The sequence below is a fragment of the Astyanax mexicanus genome, chromosome 1 (assembly GCF_023375975.1).
Source record: "Astyanax mexicanus isolate ESR-SI-001 chromosome 1, AstMex3_surface, whole genome shotgun sequence".
NCBI classification, from domain to species: domain Eukaryota; kingdom Metazoa; phylum Chordata; class Actinopteri; order Characiformes; family Acestrorhamphidae; genus Astyanax; species Astyanax mexicanus.
In genome coordinates this window covers 8851479-8875050 of record NC_064408.1, presented here as the reverse complement: position 1 = coordinate 8875050, position 23572 = coordinate 8851479, and the positions used below count along the sequence as shown (strand labels likewise).

Sequence of the window (23572 nt, the reverse complement as noted above, 5' to 3'; positions counted from 1 at the left end):
TTATGCTGATGTGTTGAGGCAGGGTTATTAAGCTGTGCGATTTTAGTGTCACGCTCCTCCAGCTCTCTAGTGATTCTTTGGGGCATGTGATACAGTTGTTAAAAGAGAATAGTATTAAAAAAAAATAATAATTAATAAAATCATATAATCAAACATATAATCAAATACAGATCTAAACTAAATGTTTTTTACGATACTGATGCAATCTTAAAACCACCAAACCTCTAGTAAAATATACCCAATTCCCACAGTGCTTCACTCCCGGTCACACTATACCCCCTCTCACTCTCACTCTGACTGCACCCCGCCTCCCCTCAACAATCTCATTCATCTCCACGCCACATTCCCACCACAAAAGATTGAGAAATATGCTGAAACATTAAGCACATTCTAAGTCCAATCAATTCCGACGGCGGCGTGGAGGCGCGTTTACATTACGCCGCATTAGAATTCATAGAGTCTGGTTCTCAGATGATTGAACATGATTGAAGTTAAGCGAAGCTGATTTTTATTGAAATGTCTCGTTTAGCTGAAGGGCTCGGCAGTAGAGTGGGAGGCTGATTATTATAGGCTGAAAAAAAAAGAGAAACAGACACACACACACACACACACACACACAGACATCGTTTTATATCAATTTAAAGATTATCACTACGTGTCTGTGATAGATACAGCAATAAACTGTTGTGGAAGAGAAGATTTCATTCAGCTCGGTTGTCCCTCTGGGTGGGAGCAGAATGTAATATAGTGCTGCAAGTGTTTACAACCAACTGATACAGCACACTGCAAAAAAAAATAGAAATTCTGGAAAGAGAAATCCTCATAAATTTGGAGCAAATGTGTAGTAAGTTTTCATTTTTAAATTATTGTAAAAAAATACTAGAATATTTTTATTTAAAAAACTATTTAAAGACAAATTAACTTACTTCATTACTTAACTTAAAAAAATACTAGATTAGCTTTTGTCACTATATACCACTTTAGTATTTCTGTTATTACTTTTTTTATTTTGAGATTATTACAGAAATATTAAGGTTAATTAATGTGTTTCTATCTTTTTAATTTAGTTTTAAATTATTTTATCAACTACATGTGTAGGAAATACATTGGCAGATCTGTCACGCAGCCTTGTTCTCCTTCCACACTACCGGACTCCATTTCTCAGAATTCCCCTGGTTATGACATCAATAATAACCTTTCACCTTCACCCAATCGCGTTACGCTCCGACGCTCTGATTCACCTGTATTCTGAATTACTTCCGGTTCATTCTTGTCTAGCTCCTGTATTTAAGGCATCCGTTTGTAAACAAACACTGCGAGGTATTGCCGACTCATGTTGCATACTAAGTGTTTTCCTGTGTTCTGTTTTTGCTTTCTCGTTACGACCCTGTTTTCGGATTATCGGTTTATGTCTTTTGTTTTGCCCTTATTGGATTTGTTGTACGGTTGGACTGTTTCTCGGTTTTGAACTCGGACTGTATTTTTGACTACGTCTTCTGGTATCGGTGAGACCGCTGTTTGCCTGGCTTTCCTGTTAGCAGTATCTGTTAGCTTGCCTGCTAATAAACCTGTTTGTACTTTTAACTCGGCTCGCGTCACTCCTCTCTAACTGGCGTCACAAGATCATTTAACTTTATTTAAGACAAAATAGATATTTAGAATACTGTTGAGAAATGCTACTTGAAACTAGCAAAATGATCTTCCCCTGGAATAGCAAACTTTATGCAAATAAAATTATTAAAAAAAAATGTGTATTTTTCAGATTATAAATAAACGTCTATTTTCTGGTCTATTTTCATACATAAGGCGCACCAGATTATAGGGCACATTGAGCGACACTAGTAAGGAACAAGGGTGTCGCCATGTTTGCCTTCAAATGTAAACAAAACTCTAATTCTTTTAAAAAAATATTCAAACAAGTGCTGGATGTTAATCTACACAGATTGGGTGAGAAAAGCACTTCCGTTTATTTACAGTAAGCTTAGATTTCCAATATTTTGTCTATGGGTGAGTTTACAGGGAAGTTTCTCCAGCACTAAGGCTGGGTGCAGCAGCATTAGCATTAGCCGCTAACCGACTGAGGAACCCTAATTGTTCCGAAAACCCAGGGAGCTATCTGCTAGCGGATGATTTATCAGAGCTTGTTTTAAAACGGTAATCACACAAACTACAGTCCAATATACTCGCGGTTAGCGGCTATAGCTAATGCTGCTGCACCCAGCCTTAGTGCTGGAGAAACTTCACTGAAAACTCACCCTTATATTGCTGTACTTCAGTGGAGTGGCTTTACTGATCCTTAATACCTGACTGGTAGAATTCATACATATGGTGTACTGGATTATATAAGGTGCACTGATGATTTTTTCACCTTATAGTGCAAAATATACAGTAGAAATAAGTTAATAAGAATGAAATTATGACAGCATAAAATAATTTTTAAAAATCTAATAAATATGGGAAATATCTAATCTCTTAGACTAGAGTCATTGGTATCATGATATATATTTTTTTTAAAGGTGCTGTATATGATTCTGTTGATAATTTTAAAAAGTATATTTAAAAGCTTTGGATTAAAATTGTATACAGCACATTAATGCCACTAAAATTAATCACTAAAACCAACTCTAGAGCTTCACAACCAACACACATGAGCCTGCAGTGATGCTGAATACAGCAGCACGAAGCCTCTGAACTAAAACCTGAAAACACGATAAGAAATAAGCGAGAGATCCCGCCCCCCCTCCTGTCACTCATCAGGAACCCTATTCAAGTCTCAGCTCTTAAGCTAAAACACGCATGGAGCATTTATCTGCGGGATCCAACAGTGCACAACAGTGCGGGGAGTGTGAGTTAAAGCCTGGCTTTTCTTTTTTTTTCAGGCGTGTTCATGTGTACGACAGAGGGGCTGCCACTCCAGCCGCCTCGCGCCGCCTTTCATTTCCCGCAGAGTCGACATGAACACATTTGAATATTTGCTAATGCGTTCCGGTTGTGGCTGCCGGTCTCCTGACGCATGTTGTGGGTTCGCATGTCTGCAGAAGACAAAGAAGAAAGACAAAGCATGGGGCTGCAGACTGTTCGGAGGGAGGGTATTGTAAACGACAGCACAGGGTGTAGCTTTAAAGATCAGCATGGTGAACTGAAGCGTTTGGCTGAAAGCCACTGAATAGAACGTACAAGAAAGGAATATTGGCCCTGTGCATATCTAAAGATAAAGATGCTACAAAACGGTTCTATGAGCAATACCATAATAGAACCCGTTTTAGTTCCATGAAGGAATAGATTCATTGTTATCATAGTATATATAGTAGGGGTGTGACAAGACACTAATATCACGAGACGAGACGAGACACGATACTGGGTTCACGAGAACGAGACGAGACGAGATTTAAAAATATAATTTTAAAGAAAACTTCAAAAATTAAAAAGAGTTTTATTTGACAAAATCATATAACGCAAACTTAACAGATTTCTTTCACACATTGATTCTATAAGAAATAAATAAATAAAACTAAAACTTTTCTAGATCTTATATAGTGCAAACAATAAGTACAAACCACAACCAGTCATATTAAGACTTGACATGGTTTGTGTTTTTTTCTCCTAAATCTCTTGTAATTTAACTATGCAGAACCATAACCAGTCATATTAAACCTTTGCTTGAAGTGCAAACAGAGACAGAACATGTTTTTAAATACAGTACAGAGCTAAGGGATTAGTACAACTGCGTATGAAACAGTCACGTGTAGGATTTACTTACAGTATTTATATATGGTTTGTGTCTTGTTGGTCACTCTGTTACCGTTTATTGTTTCCACTGGAGCCAAAATGCAGCCAGACATACAACTTAAAAAGTGGGTATGCAGCCTATGCGACGCATAGGGGCGCTGCACTACAGGGGGCGCCAAATGAAAGCCCCAAATAAATTTTCTCTCAGGAGAAACAGCCAATCAGCTTGCTGGTTTTGCGGAGCACGGGACAGGTTAAAGCTTGACGAGAAATATCATCATGAATATAATCTAATATAATCAAATAGAATCTCGCGAGATCTCGTGCCACGAGATCTCGTCTTACCCCTAATATTTAGAATAGAATAGAATAGAATAGAATAGAATAGAATAGAATAGAATAGAATAGAATAGAATAGAATAGACACAATGTGGAAATTCATTCTCCAGAATCATATACAGCACCTTTATTTAAAATGCACTTCTCTTGGTGTAAATTCTCTTTATCAAGTTAAAGGATGTTGTCAATAAACCAAGATGTTGCTTAATGTCTCCTAGGTGTTGCTGTGGTGTTGCTAGGGGATGGATGATAAGTGGTTGCTTGGTGGTTGCCACAGTGTTAGAAAAAAAATGTGGTTGGTTAGCAGTTGCTATGGTGTTGCTATGTGTTAATATGGTGTTGCTAAGTGCTTAGTATGGCTTGACCATTACTTGGATACAAGTGGTTGCTGTGGTGTTGGACAGTAAGTAGTTTGTGCGTGGTTGCTATGGTATGCTATTTCAGACAATTGTGATAAGTGGGTGTAATTGTGCGTATTGGATGTTTATGGCTTACATCCAATAAAAACCCAAAAGTCAGTATTTTAGAAAAATAAGAATATTATATAAAATCAATTGGTACTTTTAACAGTGTGGGCAGTGTGCCAAGTCCTGCTGGAAAATGAAATCTGCATCTCCATAAAAGTTGTCAGCAGAGGGAAGCATGAAGTGCTGTAAGATTTTGTGGGAAAACAAAACTGCACTGACTTTAGACTTGATAATAAAACACAGTGGATCAACACCAGCAGATGACAGACATTTCTCTCCAAACCATCACTGATTGTGGAAACTTCACACTAGACCTCAAGCAGCTTGGACTGTGTGTCTCTGGTCCCTTGATTTCCATGCCTCCGTCTGCTGTCAACTTTTATGGAGATGCGGATTTCATTTTCCAGCAGGACTGGAAAAGTACCAGTTGGTCTTATATAATATTCTAATATTTTGAGATACTGTTTTTTTGGGGGTTTTCATTGGCTGTAAGCCATAATCATCAACAATAAAAGAAATAAACGCTTAAAATAGATCACTCTGTGTTTAATACATCTATATAATATATAGATGAGTTTTACATGTTGAACTGAATTACTGAAATAAAGTAACTTTTCAATGATATACATTTTTCTATACAGTTCTATCTAGCATCTCACATTACTGATGGGGGAGAGGGAGGGCCAGCTCATCCAATCAGAGAAGATGAGTCCAATTATACTCATACCCTGTATGTGTAGCATCTTCTCCGGTTTTTATTATTTTAGTAGAACTTCTAGAAACCTGTCTATAAGCCCGAAACCTCATCACTAATTCTTCCACACTGCAACCTTTCCATTCCCAGAGGTTCCAGCAGGCTGCCACCATGGCTCCCATTCAATACCCCAGCTTCATTAAAACTGACATTTGCCAGAGCTTGTGTTGCCAGACTGATCAACATTTCTAATGCTGCAGAATTCACTATATGTCTGAATGCTTGTGGACAGATCTGATGAATTCTAATGCATGCACCAAGCTACTTTAACTTGCACCAATTGCTGACACAGAGGTGCAAATGCACACGAATACTAAAGACTTTCTGGAGCTGAAAAATATGAACCTGCTGGAATCAAACCATATGCCAGGCATTGAGCTGTGGAGCAATGTGTGATTTTCAGGAATAATGTTGCTCTAGTCTTGAAAATGGATGGGAATCACAGGGCATCTTAAGATACAGTATCACATCATGTTGCCCATGGTAACGGTGATATCTTTACTTGGATGGTCCATTATAGATACCTCATAGATGCTTACTTCTATATTAAAGTGAATCTCTACTAAATGCAACTGAACTCTTAGTTGAACGTAAATAATTCTCTATGGAATCTAAATCCTAACCCTAAAATTTACTTAAAACTTAAATCTAAACATAACTCAGGAAAGTTAATTTAAGGTACTGTAAGGTACTGAGTTACACTCAATGGACATCTAGGTGAATGTTAGTTGAGCATCTACAGGGCATCAGTAATGGACCATCCAAGTAAAGTGCAACCTAAAATACTTCTAAATAAGCAAATACCAGGAATTTGACAACCAATATTGGGTCTTAGGGAGCCGATGCCACTATGATCTGGAGATTGCTGGTTTGAATCCCGGTCATGCAGCTTGCTCTCTCCGGGTAGGTAGATAGTGTGCAATGTATCTGAACTGAGCTGCTGCATTTTTCTCCAAATGTGCTGGGATGCTACTCGGCAATGCTACATCAACAGCAGCTCAAAAAGAGAAGGAGGCATGTGCTGGTGGTCTTCACCCTTCTGGTGATGGGGCATCGCTAGTGATAGGGGGAGTACAGCTGAGCGGGTGGGATTATCAGCATAGCTTAATTGAGGATAAAAGTGGGATAAAGATGTAAAAAAAAAAAAACAATATTTGATGCCATGTATTGATACAGTATTTAGTCCCGCCCAATTATTGAGCTGAATTTTTTAAATAGCCTTGATTTTGGAAGAAACACTGAAAGGCCAGGTGACCATATAGTGTACAGTATATTCGCTTGATGGTTTTGTAAGTGGGTTAGAAGTAGCTCAGTTGTCTTTAATCAATGTCTGGTTAAAAGTCTTTGTTAATTTTTATATCTGGAAATGTTACTTTTAACATTTACAAAATGTTAGTATTTGTCTAGGTTGGAATTTTCTGTGAAAAAAAAACATTCTACTAATGTTGTGATGCAAGCCAATATAGCGTCACATGTTTTCAGAATGTTCCTGGAACGTTATTTCTGTAACGTTACTGGCTAACCTTCCTGGATCCTTTTCAAAACGTTGCTAAACATTTTTACAATGTTCTCCGTTAGCTGGGCTGTAGAGTAAACACCCAGCAGTTTCTTATTTTTGCTGCGGTAGGTGGTGGTTTTTGAAGCGTAACTATATCTTTATAGCTGCAGAGCTTTAACCTGCAAGACTGGAAAAGCCGGGTCAGGGCTTCCATGAAGAGACTGGCGACGCACGCACACACACACACACACCTAGTAATGGGTAGAGCTGGGAGGGTAGAACGTTCTTAGATCTGAAGCGTTTTATGGATTTTCTTAGAATGTTTCAGTTTAACGTTTGTAACATTCTGGTAATGTTGCTGCAACGTCACTTGTGTCAGTGTTTTCATTTCTGTTTCTGGGAAAGTTACTTTTGAACCATTAGCACTAACTGTTTGCTGGCTTTAAATTCTGCTGCTAGCCCAGCTAACAATTTTTGTAAGTAGAACGTTTTCTGAAAGTGCCAGTTAACGTTGGTAAAATGCTCAATCTGACAAGTGTTGGAATGTTTTTAGAACAATTCTATTTAATGTTTTTAAACGTTTTGTTAACATTGCTTTTGTCAGTGTTTTAATTTGGTTAATTCAGATTTGGTTTAGCTCAGTTACTTTTAACATTTCCATAATGTTAGTCCTTTTCTAGCTGGAAAGGTTATGTGAGAAATGTTCGAATAAAGACACAAACCATTAATATGTCACACATTTTCAGAACATTAGAGTTTCAATTTAATGTTTAACATTGTAAACATTCTGGTAATGTCACTTGCTGGCTTTGAATTCTGCTGCTAGCCCAGCTAACAATTGAACGTTCTAATAACTTTGTGACTCAAACCATTATTATGTCGCACATTTTCGAAACATTAGATCTGTCAAGTTTTCTAGATTTTCTTAGAAAGTTTTAATTTAATGTCACATGTGTCGTTAATCTTTAACCATTAGCACTAACCAAACATTTTTGGTTAGTAGAACATTTTCTGAATGTTATAGTTAACATTGCTAGACTGTTAGAATCTGACAAGTTTTTGAATATTCTTAGAATGTTTCTATTTAACATTTTTAAACGTTTTGGTAGCATTGTGAGAAACGTAAGTCATGTGAGAAATGTTCTAATAACATTGAGACACAAACCATTACTGTTTTACAGTTTTTCAGAACGTTACTGAAAAAATATTTTGGTAACATTACAGACTAACTTTAAAGGAACCTTTTGAAAATGTTACTAAACATTCTTACAATGTTCTCTAGTAGCTGAGCTGTAACATGTCAACATGTAACTGTATCTTTATAGCTACTGGAGCTTTAACCTGCAAGACTGGAAAAGCCGGGTCAGGACTTCCATGGCTCATAAAAAGGCTAGCGAGACACACACACACACACACACACACACACCTAGTAATGGGTAGAGCTGGGAGGGTAGAGTGGCAGTCTATCTGTCATTTATCCCCTGTATTAGTGAGGTTGAGCGTATGACAGCCTGAATCTCTCCCTCTGTCTCTGTCGTTCATTACTCCCAGCCTGCTCTCCGTCAAAGCAAGAGAGAGAGCGGAGACGAGGAGAGAGAGAGCGAGGGAGGGGCGAGTGTCCATCCCACACACTTATCCTCTGTGTAGAGAGAGAGAGAGAGAGAGAGAGAAGATAGAGAAAGAGCATCCTCGTGCCGTAGGGCTCAGCCGTCATGCCAGTGGTCGTCCATTTGGCCTGACGCTACGCTATTGTCCTCTAGGCTATTTTGCACGGCCGCGCCGAACGCAGCTGCGCTCCAACAATAGTCATCAGCCAGACGAGAGGCGAGCGAGGGATAGAGAGAGAGAGAGAGAGAAAGAGAGAAAGAGAGAGAGGGAGAGCTTATTAGTTGAGACTCTCCAGGGCAGAAACAGGTGCTGCTATGAGAGAGCACATGCCAGCCAGCACTACTCACACCTGTGATACCCTGATTATATCACACCTGTTATACCTGTTATGTTTTGAAAAAAAAAAAAAAAACATATCCAGGTACCTGTCTGTGGTAATTCAGTGTAAGGTAGAGATGCAGTTAATAGAGATGCAGCTTAAAAACACTGGTGTTCTGGCATTATAAAGATATACTCTGTATTTCACTGTTTACCACGAAAAGAGATTTAACATTAAGTAGAACTGTTGGTTATCTATACTTTAGTGAAGTAATTATTTTTCCTAGATTATATATTATTATATAGATGTATTAAACACCCAGAGTGATCTATTTTAAGAGTTTATTTATTTATTGTTGATGATTATGGCTTACAGCCAATGAAAATTTAAACATAAGTGTCTCAGAAAATCTGAAAATTATATAAGACCAATTGTTACTTTTGGCAGTGTGGCCAGTATGCCAAGTCCTGCTGGAAAATGAAATCCGCATCTTCATAAAAAGTTGTCAGTAGCAGAGAGACGCATGAAGTGCTGTAAGATTTTGCGGTAAAAACAAATTCCCAAAATTAGAACATCATTGAAAAGGACCTTTATTTCAGTAATTCAGTTAAACATGTGAAACTCATATATTATATAGATGTATTAAACACAGAGAGATCTATTTTAAGTGTTTATTTATTTTAGTGTTGATGGTTATGGCTTACAGCCAATGACAACCCAAAAATCAGTGTCTCAGAAAATTTGAATATTATACAAGGACAATTGGTACTTTTGGCAATCTGGGCAGTGTGCCAAGTCCTGCTGGAAAATGAAATCTGCATCTTAATAAAAGTTGTCAGCACTGCACTGACTTTAGACTTGATAATAAAACACAGTGGATCAACACCAGCAGATGACATGTCTCTCCAAACCATCACTGATCATCAGTACATTATACATTTCATTTGTAAATCAAGGGATCAGAGTCTGGAGGAAGATTGGAGAGACACACAGTCCAAACTGCTTGAGGTCTAGTGTGAAGTTTCCACCAATCAGTGATGGTTTGGAGAGATATGTCATCTGCTGGTGTCGATCCACTGGGTTATATCAAGTATAAAGTGCTGACACTGCCCACACTGGTATCAAAAGTACCAATTGGTCTTTGGAGTTTTTATTGTCTGTAAGCCATAATCATAAAATAAACAATACAAGAAATACATTCTTAAAATAGATCACTCTGTGTTTAATACGTCTATATAATATATGAATTTCACATTTTAAAAATTTTCAATGATGTAATTTTTTGAGATGCATTGCTATAATGATTCACAGGTGATGTGAGTTAGTACTCAGGAGATGAGGAACAAGAGAAGAGTTTGTAAATGGTGGATTGTGGACTGACTGGTGGATTATGGGAAATGTAGTGAAGGGACAACAGTGATGAAAACACTGATTATGAGGTGTGACCCATAATTTCAGTTTTTACTGTTATATTATTTTGATACGCTGTCATATAATTATCACGATTATGTGGCACATGTAGCAGCAGGGTTAACTCATCATTAACTCATGCTAGCTTCTCATCAAGCTTTATTAACCAGCATTAGCGTTAAGTAAAAGAGAACCTCAACAGGTCGTTAGCCGTGTTTGGTGTGGCCGGCTGTAGCGCCGGCTCAAAGAGCAAAGCATTTTTCTCCTATTATGCATTTCATTGATCGTGTGCTTCGCTGGGGGACCAATTCTGCTCGAGACCAAGGCCTCCAAACTGCGCCTTTTTATCTCCGGCCTCAGATCTGAAATTGATCGCGGAGAGCAATTTATGCCTCTCTTGTGCGGCGCTGGAATTTAAAAGAGCCGAACCTATTCATTTGTCAAGAGCTTTTCTGACTTTTTTGCAGGCCAGAATACAGACTCATTTAAAGCGATGTGGTGGAGCGCTGAACAATTGGGCACTGCAATTAAATAGCTCTGTATTCGTGAAGTGATTATGATTTGGAATTAATGTAGAGATTAGGAAGTTCTGTTAATGTTTCTGTTCATGATTGAGATTGATCTGAATTCATCAGAAGCTTTAATTTTGTTAATGTGGTTAATCATTTGGAATATTTTCGTTTCGCTTGTTTTTTGTTTGATATAGTATACAATATACAGCTCTGGAAAAAAATAAGAGACCACTTCAGTTTCTGAATCAGTTTCTCAGATTTTATTATTTATATGTTTATGTTTGAGTACAATGACTATAATCAACATTGTGGTTTTATTTTATAAACTACAGACAACATTGCTCCCAAATTCCAAATATAATTATTGTCATTTAGAAATTTCAGACCTCAAATAATGCAAATAAAACAAGTTCATATTCATAAAGTTTTCAGAAATCAATATTTGATGGAATAACACTGGTTTTTAATCACAGTTTTCATGCATCTTGGTATGTTCTCCTTCACCAGTCTTACACACTGCTTTTGGATAACTTTATGCTTTACACCCCTAGTGCAAAAATTCAAGCATTTCAGCTTGGTTTTATTGCTTGTGATCGTGATTGCATCCATCTTCCTCTTGAGTATATTCCAAAGGTTTTCAGAATCTTCTCGCTATATTTACTATATCTTGCTCCTGTGCCAGACAGCTCTGACCAATCAGAGAAGACAACATGCTCACGTGGTTTATTAGTGCGCATTTTGGGCGTCGAGTGGTTCAGCGGTCTAAGCACTGCCACAATGAGCGGGAGGTCGTAGGTTTGAAGCCCCACTCATGCAGCTTTGCCATCAAGCTGCCGGCGCTCAGAGGGAGCAAAATTGGCCCTGCTCACTCCTGGGGTGATGTCTGCAGCACAGGGCGTCTGTGAGCTGATGTATCAGAACTGAGCAGCTGCGCTTTCCTACAAGCAACAACTGGTTGCTCAGTAATGCTGCATCAGCAGCAGCTCGAAAAGAAGCGGTGGCTGACTTCACATGTATCGGAGGAGGCATGTGTTAGTCTTCACCCTCCTGGTGTGTTGGGGCATCACTAGTGATAGGGGGAGTTCTAATGAGTGGGTTGGGTAATTGGCCGTGTAAATTGGGGAGAAAAAATTGAAATAAAATGTTACACATTTTGGTGCGATTAGGTTTGTGCCTGTGTGAAAACAAACCAAACTGAGGGGGAAAAAAACTACACAAACTCATCAACTGATCTGGACCATAGAAACCAAAACTGCAGGTGTGAAAACCTGTTCTTAAAGTCTATTTTCTCTTCATGTCTGTAATCCTTGTTCTTTTCTCTCTTGTTTCAGAGCCTCCCATTGGTCAGATGCGTCCTCCTCACGGCAGCGTGACCCCTCAGAAGAACAGCAACCTGCTGGTCATCATCGTGGTGTCTGTGGGTGCCGTCACCATCGTGGTGGTGGTCATAGTGGCGCTCATCTGCACCCGGCGCACCTCCGCCCAGCAGAGGAAGTGAGTCTGCCTGTTTATTCCTGTCTGTCCCTTTATTTTCTCTCTTGTCTTGTCCACGATTCCCTCTGTCCTTCATTCACGGAGAAGCGCACGCACAGAGAGGATGGAGAAGGGCTGATGACGTTGGCTTTCTTTGTTGATCTCAGTGTGAACAGCAGCAGCAGCGTAAGTCATTGCGGTACAATGGTGCGGCTGGTGTTTGTGTTCAGGTGCCGGAGAACACAGCTCTGAGGCTTTCAGGAACACGCTGTCAACATCTGCTGTGCTTCTTCAGCATTCTCTTTGATGTTGCTCCCTGTAAACATCAGTGTTTTTCCTGTTTTCTCGCCGTTTCTCTGCATTAAGGTGGAGAGCATTAGTCTGACGGCTGATCCACCAGTTCACGAGTGATTACACAGGTCTTAATAATGCACAGGGACCTATTTTAGGCATTTATGGTCGAGCTGTCAACCCGTGCACCGTGCAGATTGATTTAGGGCAGCGTGTCAGTGCGTCTCTGCTATCGTAACGACAGGAAAAGTATTCCTTGCGTGGCTTAAAACTTAAAAAAAGGCACGAGTGATTACACAGGTCTTAACCCTCATGTTATGTTACAGGTCAATTTGAACCGTTTTAAAGTTGGAAAATAGGAAAAATAGTTAAAAGTATTTTTTTTAGTATGAAACTTCTTCTGCTTGCCATAATTAGTGTAATCAACATATAATATGAAAATGGTTCATCTCACATATTTGCAAACACCCCCTGCAATAACTAAAACAAACACAAAATAGCAATGTTATGTTTAAATGTTATGTAAAACTATTGTTTTATAAGTTGGTCTATTAAAAGTAATAAAGTAATGAAACTTTAAAAAAGTTTGAACATGTATTTTTGAATGAAAAACGAGTGAATTGTCTTAATTGAACCATTGCCTGTTAGAGGAAAAGGAACACCAGTGCACTAAATATTGATAGAATAATAATTATTATAATTATGGAGTTAGTAATGAAATATTCACACTGATTGTAAGGATTTTTTATAATACAAATATAATAGGAGGGTTAATAATGTACAGGGCCCTGTTTTAGGTCTTTGCTATCGTAACGACAGGAAAAGTATTCCTTGCGTGGCTCAAAACTTGCAAAAGACATGTGCAAATCCTCTTAATTAATCATTCTTGTGTTTTGGCTGTAACGTGAAATCAATCAATTAATCAACCTTTATTTTCACTCAGGAAAAAACATTGAGGGTGGCCCTCATTTACAATGTTGCCGAGCCTTTATAACATCAAAGGGATTGAAAGCGTTTAATAATAAATTCGAATTTAAAATGAATAAAATATTTAAAAATAATAAGAAAAAATTTAATAATTACTCATTTTAAATCAACATTTAATATATATAAATAAAAATCTATATGTAAAACAGAAAATTCTAAAATATAATTTAAAAAACAAATTGACACATGAAAAGTAAACAAAATTATAAAATATAAAATAAGTAAAAAGATAATAGTAAAAGTAAAGAAAAATGTTATGAATGATAAGAAATGATACAATGAATAATAGAACTAATACCAAGAATGAAAACATAAAACATTAAAATAAAAAATAAAAGTAATAATAAATAAATTTAAATGAATTAAAATAAGAAAAAGAAACTAATGAATGAAATAAACCAATCAGCATGTCACTTGTCACTTGTCGGCTCAAAACTTGCAAAAGACATACTAATTCTCTTACATTTACATCCGTGGCTAGACTAAGCATACCTGCATTGCCAAGATAGCAATAAACATCTGACTATTAGTGCGTCTGTGCTATCATAAAGACAGGAAAAGTATTCCTTGCGCGACTCAAAACACACAAAAGACATGCGAGTTTTGTACTAATCCTCTTAATTAGTCATGGGTGTGGTTAATTTTGGGCGTAACGTGAAAAAAAAAACAATCAGTGTGTCAATTGTCATTCCCTTTAAGAGCCAGGTGCTCTCTGAGTTTGGCAAATTGCTATTGAAACCATGCAGCACTTCTGTGCTTCTCAGCAGAGGAAATTGACCTGAATTGTCTGTGTGAACCAGCAAGCGACTCTGGACTACTTATAAATGATGTGGTTGGTGTGGCGCAGTGGATAACACCACCACCACCACATTATGTGTGAGACTGGGGTTCAATTCCCGATCTGGGTGACTGAATGCTGTGCTACACCAATAAGAGTCCTTGGGCAAGACTCCTAACACTACGTTGACACTTTGAATAAGAGCATCAGATAAATGCCATAGGATATGGCAAAAGTCATGGGACACTTATACTAGTTCCTGTCGCACATCTTGACCTCTATAATGTTCTTTTGCTGAATGCAATCAAATCCTCACAGCCATGCTGTAGTAGAAGGACTTTCCTGGACAGTAGAGACAGTTACTCCACCAAAAGCAGCATAAACAGTAGATGTCTCAATACCTTTGTCCCTATAGTGTATGAAATAGTCCTTATCGTCCATGTATCAGCCTATACAGCAGCGTTAGCACCCAAGTAGCTTTCTCTTCATGTACTGTAATTTTCCCTTCCGCTTCCTCTTGGTCAATTAGCTCAGAGCATTAGCTTAGCCTCAGGCTGATCTGATGGCCGCTGACAGGAGTGGGCTACCCACTTGACTGGCTCATTATTGGAGCTGCAGCGCTAACGAGATGAGTTAGCGCCGCCACGCTGGACCTGCGCTGTTAAACGAGTGTAGCCCTCAGTGATGAACCCGGGTCCTGTTGATATGCTAAGTGCTAGCACCTAAATGAGGTAAAGTGCCCTTTTGTCGAGACAGTGAAGGCACAATGTTACTTTAATTACGGAGGCCCGGCAGAATCCACTGGAGCAGGCTAACACAGTTAGCGCCTACTTACTCATACATGGGTGGGCTGAGGATCTGTGCTGTTTATTGTTCTGTTTTCATTGAGCCAAGAGTGAAAATAGTGGTTATAAAGCTGAAATTGTATTTTGTTGTATACAATACTGATAACAATCTGAGTTCTCAAATTAGCAATTTGACTACCCTATTTTTCAGAAAGTAAGGTGGACGATAGCAGCGATTGTTGGAATTCTCACATGGCGCAATAGCAGTGTTAGTTGGAACTTTCACAGGGCGTGACTGCAGAGGTTTTGGAAATCTCACAAAGAGTGATAGCAGTGAAATTTCACAGGGAGTGATAGCAGTAACATTTCACAGGGTGTGATAGCAGTGTTTGTCGAAAGTTCCACGGGATGCGATAGCAGAGATTTTTTGGAAATGTAACAGGGTGCAAGAGCAGAGATTTTCAGAAATCTCTTGTGGCACGATAGCAGTGAAATTTCACAGGGCGTGATAGCAGTGTTTGTCAGAAATGTCAATGTCACAGCAGAGATTTTTGGAAATCTCACAGTGAGTGAAATCAGTGAAATTTCACAGGGTGCGATAGCAGAGATTTTTGGAAATCTCACAGTCAGTGATAGCAGTGATATTTTATAGGGTGCGAAAGCATAGATTTTTGGAAATCTCACAAAGCGCGATAGCAAAGTTTGTTGAAAATCTAACAGGTCATGATAGCAGTGTTTGCTGGCAAACTGACAGAGTGTGATAGCAGAGATTTTTGGAAATCTCACAGGGAGGGATATCAGTGAAATTTCACAGGGCGCGATAGCAGAGATTTTTGGAAATCTCACAGGGAGTGATAGCAGTGAAATTTCACAGGGTGCGATAGCATAGATTTTTGGAAATCTCACAGTCAGTGATAGGAGTGAAATTTTATAGGGTGCGATAGCATCGATTTTTGGAAATCTCACAAAGCACGATAGCAAAGTTTGTTGAAAATCTAACAGGTCATGATAGCAGTGTTTGCCACTGTGATAGCAGATTTTTTGGAAGTCTCACAGATAGGGATAGCAGTGAAATTTCACAGGGAATAATGGCAGTGTTTGTCAGAAATCTCACTGGGCGCGATAGCAGAGATTTTTGGAAATCTCACAGGCCGTGATAGGAGCATTTGTCAGAAATCTTACAGGGTGCAATTGCAGTGATTTTTGGAAATCTCACCGAGAGCGGTAGAAGGAAAATTTCACAAGACATAATAGCAATGAGTGTTTTCAGTTTTGGAAGGCGCAATTGCAGTGATTTATGAAAATCTAACAGGGCGCAATACAAGCAATTGTAAGAATCTGACAGTGTGCGATAGTAACAGTTGTGGGAAGTTTGTGATTGTCAAAAGTGTCGGAAATCGTGCAGGGCATGAAATCAGCGATTGTCACAAATTCCAATCAAAGTGAACGATAGCAGAAATTTTCAGAACTTTTACAGGGAGCGCTAGCAGCAATTGTCAAAAATCTCATTTTTCATTTTTGCCACAGAAAACAAGCTTTATCTGTGGGATTTAGACTGATACTGACACCATCAGAAAATTTGTATATGTAATATTAGCCATTTTTATCGTCTAACTGATGCATTGTTCAAGCCCAACTGCCTTTATAAAGCTTTCTCACATTCTCTCTCTCTCTTTCTCTCTCTTTCTCTCTCTCTCTTTGTAGAAAGCGGGCCACTCACAGTGCAGGCAAGAGGAAAGGAAGTCAGAAAGACCTCCGGCCTCCTGACCTGTGGATCCATCACGAGGAGATGGAGCTGAAGAACATCGAGAAACCGTCCAGCTCCGCCCCCTCAGGCCGAGAGTCACCAATCCAGAGCTGCCAGGAGATCGCCCCGGTCAGCCACAGCCAATCTGAGAGTCAGATGGGCAGCAAGAGCAGCCACTCGGGTCAGTGTCCTCTTCCAGAGAGCCTTCTTTACATCATTACATCATTATATCTTTATTTCTTTATTTATTCTTCAGTTCTGTGGTTCTAACAGATGGCTCTGCTCGTATAGATTTATAGAACAGAGCTTTTTTTTCTCATATCATTTATGTTAAATATAATGAAATGGGTTATTTAATGTCAAACCAATTAACCCAGCAGCTGAAGCAGTGCAGCATATGTGCTATTTCTTTTCTATTACTGCTGCGAGGTAGTTATTAAAATCACTGACAGCTCTTTCTTCTTCAGATTAACCTGAGTGCATTGCCTGCAGTCAGGGTTTAAACATTTTCTTACTACGCTTTCCTATTTTAATGCATTACTCCTGTCTTTTAGAGCTCTTGTAGTCTTTTTTATGCACACAGCCTTTGTTTAAAGGGCCCAAATCTCGCATTAGACTTACTTTCTTTATATTCATCATAAATTGTTTATTACTGTGCATTTAAAGGGGCTCTAAGTCCCTGATTTTTGCTTTTTTTTAAAGAAAATTATTGAAAATGTTTAATACATATTACAAAATTCCATCATATACATTAATTTCAACAACATTTAAAACCGTCATATATAAAATAATATATTCATCACATGCAAATCAACTCTTACTTAAACATAATTAATAATTCATTCTACAGTTTTAAAATTGTCCAGGGGTGTTTTTTTTTGTGGTCCTTTGGTCCAGTGTTTTAATTTGTTTAGTAACTATATGAGAGGGTATCTGAATTTGTTTGATTATCATTTTACACCTAGTCTTCCAGAGCTTACAGTTCACTATAGATAGTAGTTTGGAAGGGGCACTGAGTGATGTATGGGTTTAGGGGCGGAGCATAAAGAGGAGCTTTAAATAAGATTGGCTGAGCTGCAGCTGCAGCAGTGTGCCTCTGAAAAAAAAGGAAAACAATAAAATTATGACAAGACAGATTTAAAAAAAAAAGCAGAAAAAATATAAACAAAAAAGTCAGCTCTCAATATATTGTAAGAAAAGTGACCAGAACTAATTGTCCCTTACACTGTGTCAAAATGCATTGATAAAGGGACCAATAGAAACACTTCAAAATGACCTGAAATAAACAAATTTTACATTGACTTCCATTGAAAGTTTAGAAGGTTTTTTCTCTCTCCTGTAAAGTTGCATTTTTTGGGAGATACTTGTTTTTCATTGGACAGCGACGATATATAGGGCCCTAAAGCAAAGTCCTTAACCCTCACTTATTACAATATCACTGGCATACCATAGCAGCCACCTGGGTTACCATACCCACCACCTAGCAACTTCCTAGCAACCAACTTTTGTGCCATTACCACCACCTACCAACCCCATTGCAAGGGAGCATGAATCAACAACATGAATGCTGTTCTGCAGGTGGTGATGCAGATGAAGCCTCCAGCAGTATATCCACACTAGAGCGCTCCCTGGCTGCCCGGAGAGCCACGCGCACCAAAATGATGATTCCTATGGACTCCCAGCCCAGCAATACACGTGAGTGACCAAACAACCAGGAAGTTCTACTAGTAAAGACATCTGCTTAGCTGTCTTTACTGTAGTAAATTGAAATATGTGCCCTGTATTCTGCATTACATACCAAGGCTAGACAAGGCAAAACAAGACAAGACAAAACAAGACAGGTTTATTTGTAAAATATTTAATATTTGCTTTTTACATAGACATGGATAAAATAATACAAAGACATAACAAGCCAAAACAGACAGTATAATAATAGCATAGCAAAAGCAAAATCATTTTTTTTTATCCTGAAGATATAAGCAGATATGTTTTTTCTTTAAAAAATCTTGAAAAAATATACTCTAAAAACTATGCTCTAAACATAATCAATAAGCAGACGTGTTTAGAGCTTCTTACATTTGTGCACCGGAGTTACGATCTAACTGCAGCTCTTTTGTAACATATTTGTTTGACTAAATCATCAATCTTTGTATTGTTATATATTCGTTTGTGTTTTTTGGTACTGTATGAAAGAATTTTTTTTTTGGATTTCAAACGATAATTAGGATTAATCAAAATTGGAAAAAAGCATTATAAAATTAAGCATATTTAGAGTATTGAAAGCTCTCTCCTGCAGCTTTCTGAGGTACAGTAAATGTGTGCTTTTTGTGATTTTTGCCCAGCACTCTGTACAACTCTTTAAAGCCCAAAAAATAGCTTTTTACACCTTAATCCAGGCTCAAATGAGCTCCACACCTCATTAGTAGAATCCGGAGAGCAAATTTTAGTTATTTTGCACTAAAAAGTTTACATTTTTGTATATAGGCGTGGGCTGCTCTGAGTGTCAGGTTTTTAGTATCTACTTGTATCCTAGAGGTGTGATTATCAAGAAAAATCAATAACGGGGTGTGGGAAATGGTAACAGCGTTATAGTTACAGTCAGAGTAATTAGTTAGATTACTCCTTACTGAAAAAAGTAACAGCGTTAGTAACACTTTATTAGTAACCCGTTTATTTCAACGCCGTTATTCCCATCACTGGTCAGTAAATACAGTGTTTAATACCTGGATTCTGCTGATTCTGAGTCTGGAATTGGCCTCTCTTCTCTTTGGCTCAAGCTCCTCCAGTGACAATTACACGTCTGATAGCACTCGAGCAGACTCAGTCTGTCGTCCAGTCTGCTCCAAACACTCATCAGTCACAGCGTCCGACTGAGGGAAACAAACACACACACACACATTCACACGCTGACACACTATAAACCAACAGCCGGGGCGTTTAAACACAGCGGCCGCTGTTCTGGGCTCTGCGGCTGGGAGAGGGAAGGAGATAAATAAGGAGTGATAAGGAGGTAATGAATCTGTGGCCGCAGGGCCGGCTGCTCTGTGACAGTGTGGACCGGCGCCAGCCTGCCGGAGAACCACAGAGAAACAGGCCTGAGACTCAGAGACCCAGCATCAAAGAGCTTCACTCTCACCCTGTCCACCAGGATACTCAGTTATTATAATCTGCACACTCTGAAGACCGGGGTTTAAAACACCACACATCACATCACACAGCTGCCTGATGCATCCGACTGTTCATTAAAACTACAATAAACTGAGCTCTTAATACAGTCATATGAAAAAGTTTGGGCACCCCTATTAATCTTAATCATTTTTAGTTGTAAATATTTGGGTGTTTACAACAGCCATTTCAGTTTGATATATCTAATAACTGATGAACACAGTAATATTTCAGGATTGAAATGAGGTTTATTGTACTAACAGAAAATGTGCAATATGCATTAAACTAAAATTTGACCGGTGCAAAAGTATGGGCACCCTTATCATTTTATTGATTTAAATACTCCTAACTACTTTTTACTGACTTACTGAAGCACACAATTGGTTTGGTAACCTCATTGAGCTTTGAGGTGGCCAATTGCAAGTTGTTCTCCTATTTGAATCTCCTCTGAAGAGTGGCATCATGGGCTCATCAAACCAACTCTCAAATGATCTAAAAACAAAGATTGTTCAACATAGTTGTTCAGGGGAAGGATACAAAAAGTTGTCTCAGAGATTTAACCTGTCAGTTTCCACTGTGAGGAACATAGTAAGGAAATGGAAGACCACAGGGACAATTCTTGTTAAGCCCAGAAGTGGCAGAAAAATATCCGAAAGGCAGAGAAGTTTTTTTTATATGACTATATATATATATATATATCAGGATTAATCAAAATCCTAAAAAAAACTAAATTTGTCCTGAAGACTTAAGCAGAAATGTGTTTTTTCTTCAAAAAGTATTTTAAAAAATCTAATGCTGTGACACTACTGCCTCATACTATTCATTAAATGTGTTCAGAGCTTCTTACGATTTTGCACCGGAGTTACGATCTAACTGCAGCTCTACTGTAACATTGTGCTAATCGTACAACTAATTCATCAATGTAAGTTTGAGTATGAGTTTTTTGATACTGTTTAAAAGATAGATATTTTTTTATATTTATAAAATATTGGGACATAACTGTAAAAACTCACAAAAACCATTAAGCTTTAAGGATTTAAAACGATAATTAGGATATGTTAAAAATGATAAAAATAAAATCCATATTTTTACTGCAGATATGTGCAGATATGTGTTTTTCTTTAAAAACATTAAAAAATCGAATGCATTGTTCCTACTGCTCATTAAGACTATACTCTAAATAAAATCAATCAGCAGGAATGTTTTCAGAGCTTTTTACATATCTTTTTTTAAATATCTGCAGCTCTATAGTAACATTGTTCTTACTGTATGGCTAAATCATCAGTCTATTTATTGTTATAGAGTTTTTTGATGCTGTATAAAAGTATTTATATTTATATATATATATATATATATATATATATGTATATATATATATATATATACATATATATATATATATATATATAAGTATAAATATAAGATGTAAAAACGGTTATATAAATGGTTTACAATTCGTTTATTAATGGTTACAAATTAGGTTGCAAATGCCTTAAAATAATTGAAAATCAGTTCTAACACATACCTAGAAAGGGCAACAATATAGATGGCTGTGGATTCACTATTTGGCAAACTATTTTTACTATATATATATAGTATTTTTACTATTTTTCACTATTTGTAAGGCATTTACAACCTAATTAGTAATCATTATTAAACTAATTGTATACCCTTTATAAACCCTTTATAAAGGTAGTCTTATTTTAAAGTGGTACCGTGTTTCTATATATTTTGGTGGTGGAAAACACAGGAGCTCCACTGACTGATTAAAACCCTGACAACAGTCAACAGTCAACCATCAGAGTCCATTTCTATATTTCTAATAAACTAATTGTAAACCATTTATAAACCCTTTATAAAGGTAGTCTTATTTTAAAGTGGTACCAGAAACACACCAGAAATGTACCTGAACACACCTCACTTCCAGACCAGCACGCCTCATATCATCAGTGTAGATTTATTCCTAAACTCTATAGACGCTATTTTAACAGTGCGGGAAAGAAATAGACTGTTGATGGAGTGTATGATAGCAATGAGCGAGCATTGTGTCGCTTTCACTCTTTCACTGCTTTTGTTGAAGGAATTGTCTCTAGAATTTCTAATAGAATTTAAAGAGCTGTGAGGATTTGATTGCATTCAGCAGCAAAATCATTAGTGAGGTCAGTATCTGCCCAAATTGCCTGGCAATAATTGTGTTTCCAATCTATAATATCTATATTTGTGTGTTTATCTGCTTCAGAGAGTCCTATTTTATTGACAATCCTCCTTTTTCGTTTACAGTGACTAGCAGTGACTAGACAAGCAGTGTGTGTGTGCATTTGCACATCTGTGTCAGCAATGAGTGCAACTTAAATGCGTTAAATAATGCATCAATTAGAAGGGGTGTCCACAAATTATTGGACATATTGTGTAGTTTGGTGCTTTGTGTTGTGTTTCCAGGCCTGAAATAATTGTGTTCTGGACATGTCACCGAAGATGCTCTCTCTCTCTCTCTCTCTCTCTCTCTCTCTCTCTCTCTCTCATTCTTTCTTTCTTTCTTTTAAACACACACTCACAAACACACACACACAACACACACACACACACAGAATAAATATTAGTAGTTTAAAGGGTCCAGACTGGCTTTTGAGCTTCATAGATAGAGAGAAAGATAAAAAAAAAAGACTTAACACACATCCACACACACACACACACACACACACATCCACACACACACACACATATCCACACACACACACACATATCCACACACACACACACACATATCCACACACACACACACACACACATCCAAACACCCATCCACATTACTCAGCAATCATGTCTTCCAGAGATAGGAATCTTTCCTATGCTTAGCATTTCAGACTCTCTCTCTCTCTCTCTCTCTCTCTCTCTCTCTCTCTCTCTTTCTTTCTACCTCTCTCTTTACCTCGCTCGCCCTCTCCGAGGCCCTCAGGCGTTCAGCTCAAGGTCAGCGGCGCCGGCTCTCTGATGGAGGAATACTAACTGCCCACAGGAGCACAGGAGGGGGTCAAACAGAGCTCAGGGCTTCTGCATCAACGTCTACACCAACATCTTTATCTTCTCCACGTTCCTATTGGCCGAGTGATTGGACCGAGGGGGGCCACAGCCCACCCATTATTATCACCCCTCATATCCTGAGGGTCCTAGAGTGTATACAGTAACTGGTATTACTGGCCTCACTTAGTCACTTCAGTTCAGTTCAGATTGGCTTTATTTGTGCGCACATAAACATTAAATAATATCATATACTATACTTATGATACAGCTCTGAAAAAAATAAAATAAAATAAGAGACCACTTAAAATAATGATGAGTTTCTTTGATTTTACCAAATTATAAACCTCTGGAATATAATCAAGAGGAAGATGGTTGATCACAAGCCATCAAACCAAACTGAACTGCTTGAATTTTTGCACCAGGAGTAAAGCAGCATAAAGTTATCCAAAAGCAGTGTGTAAGACTGGTGGAGGAGAACATGATGCCAAGATGCATGAAAACAGTGATTAAAAACCACCAGGGTTATTCCACTAAATATTGATTTCTGAACCCTTAAAACTTTATGAATATTAACGTGTTTTCTTTGCATTATTTGAGGTCTGGAAGCTCTGCATCTGTTTTTGCTATTTCAGACATTTCTTTCTTTTTTTTCTTTTTTTTTTTTTTGCAAATAAATGCTCTAAATGAAA

General features: G+C 38.0%; 1 protein-coding gene across 2 annotated transcripts in view; it reads left to right on the top strand.

Moving 5' to 3' along the window:
• dcc (DCC netrin 1 receptor) overlaps positions 1 to 23572 on the top strand; it is a 442661-nt gene that overhangs the window by 384900 nt on the left and 34189 nt on the right. For both annotated transcript variants that reach the window (XM_022668821.2, XM_022668820.2), the window contains exons 23-25: positions 11968 to 12130; positions 16655 to 16878; positions 18276 to 18392. In XM_022668821.2, coding sequence (XP_022524542.1) covers positions 11968 to 12130; positions 16655 to 16878; positions 18276 to 18392 — 504 coding nt within the window. The remainder of the gene's footprint in view (positions 1 to 11967; positions 12131 to 16654; positions 16879 to 18275; positions 18393 to 23572) is intronic.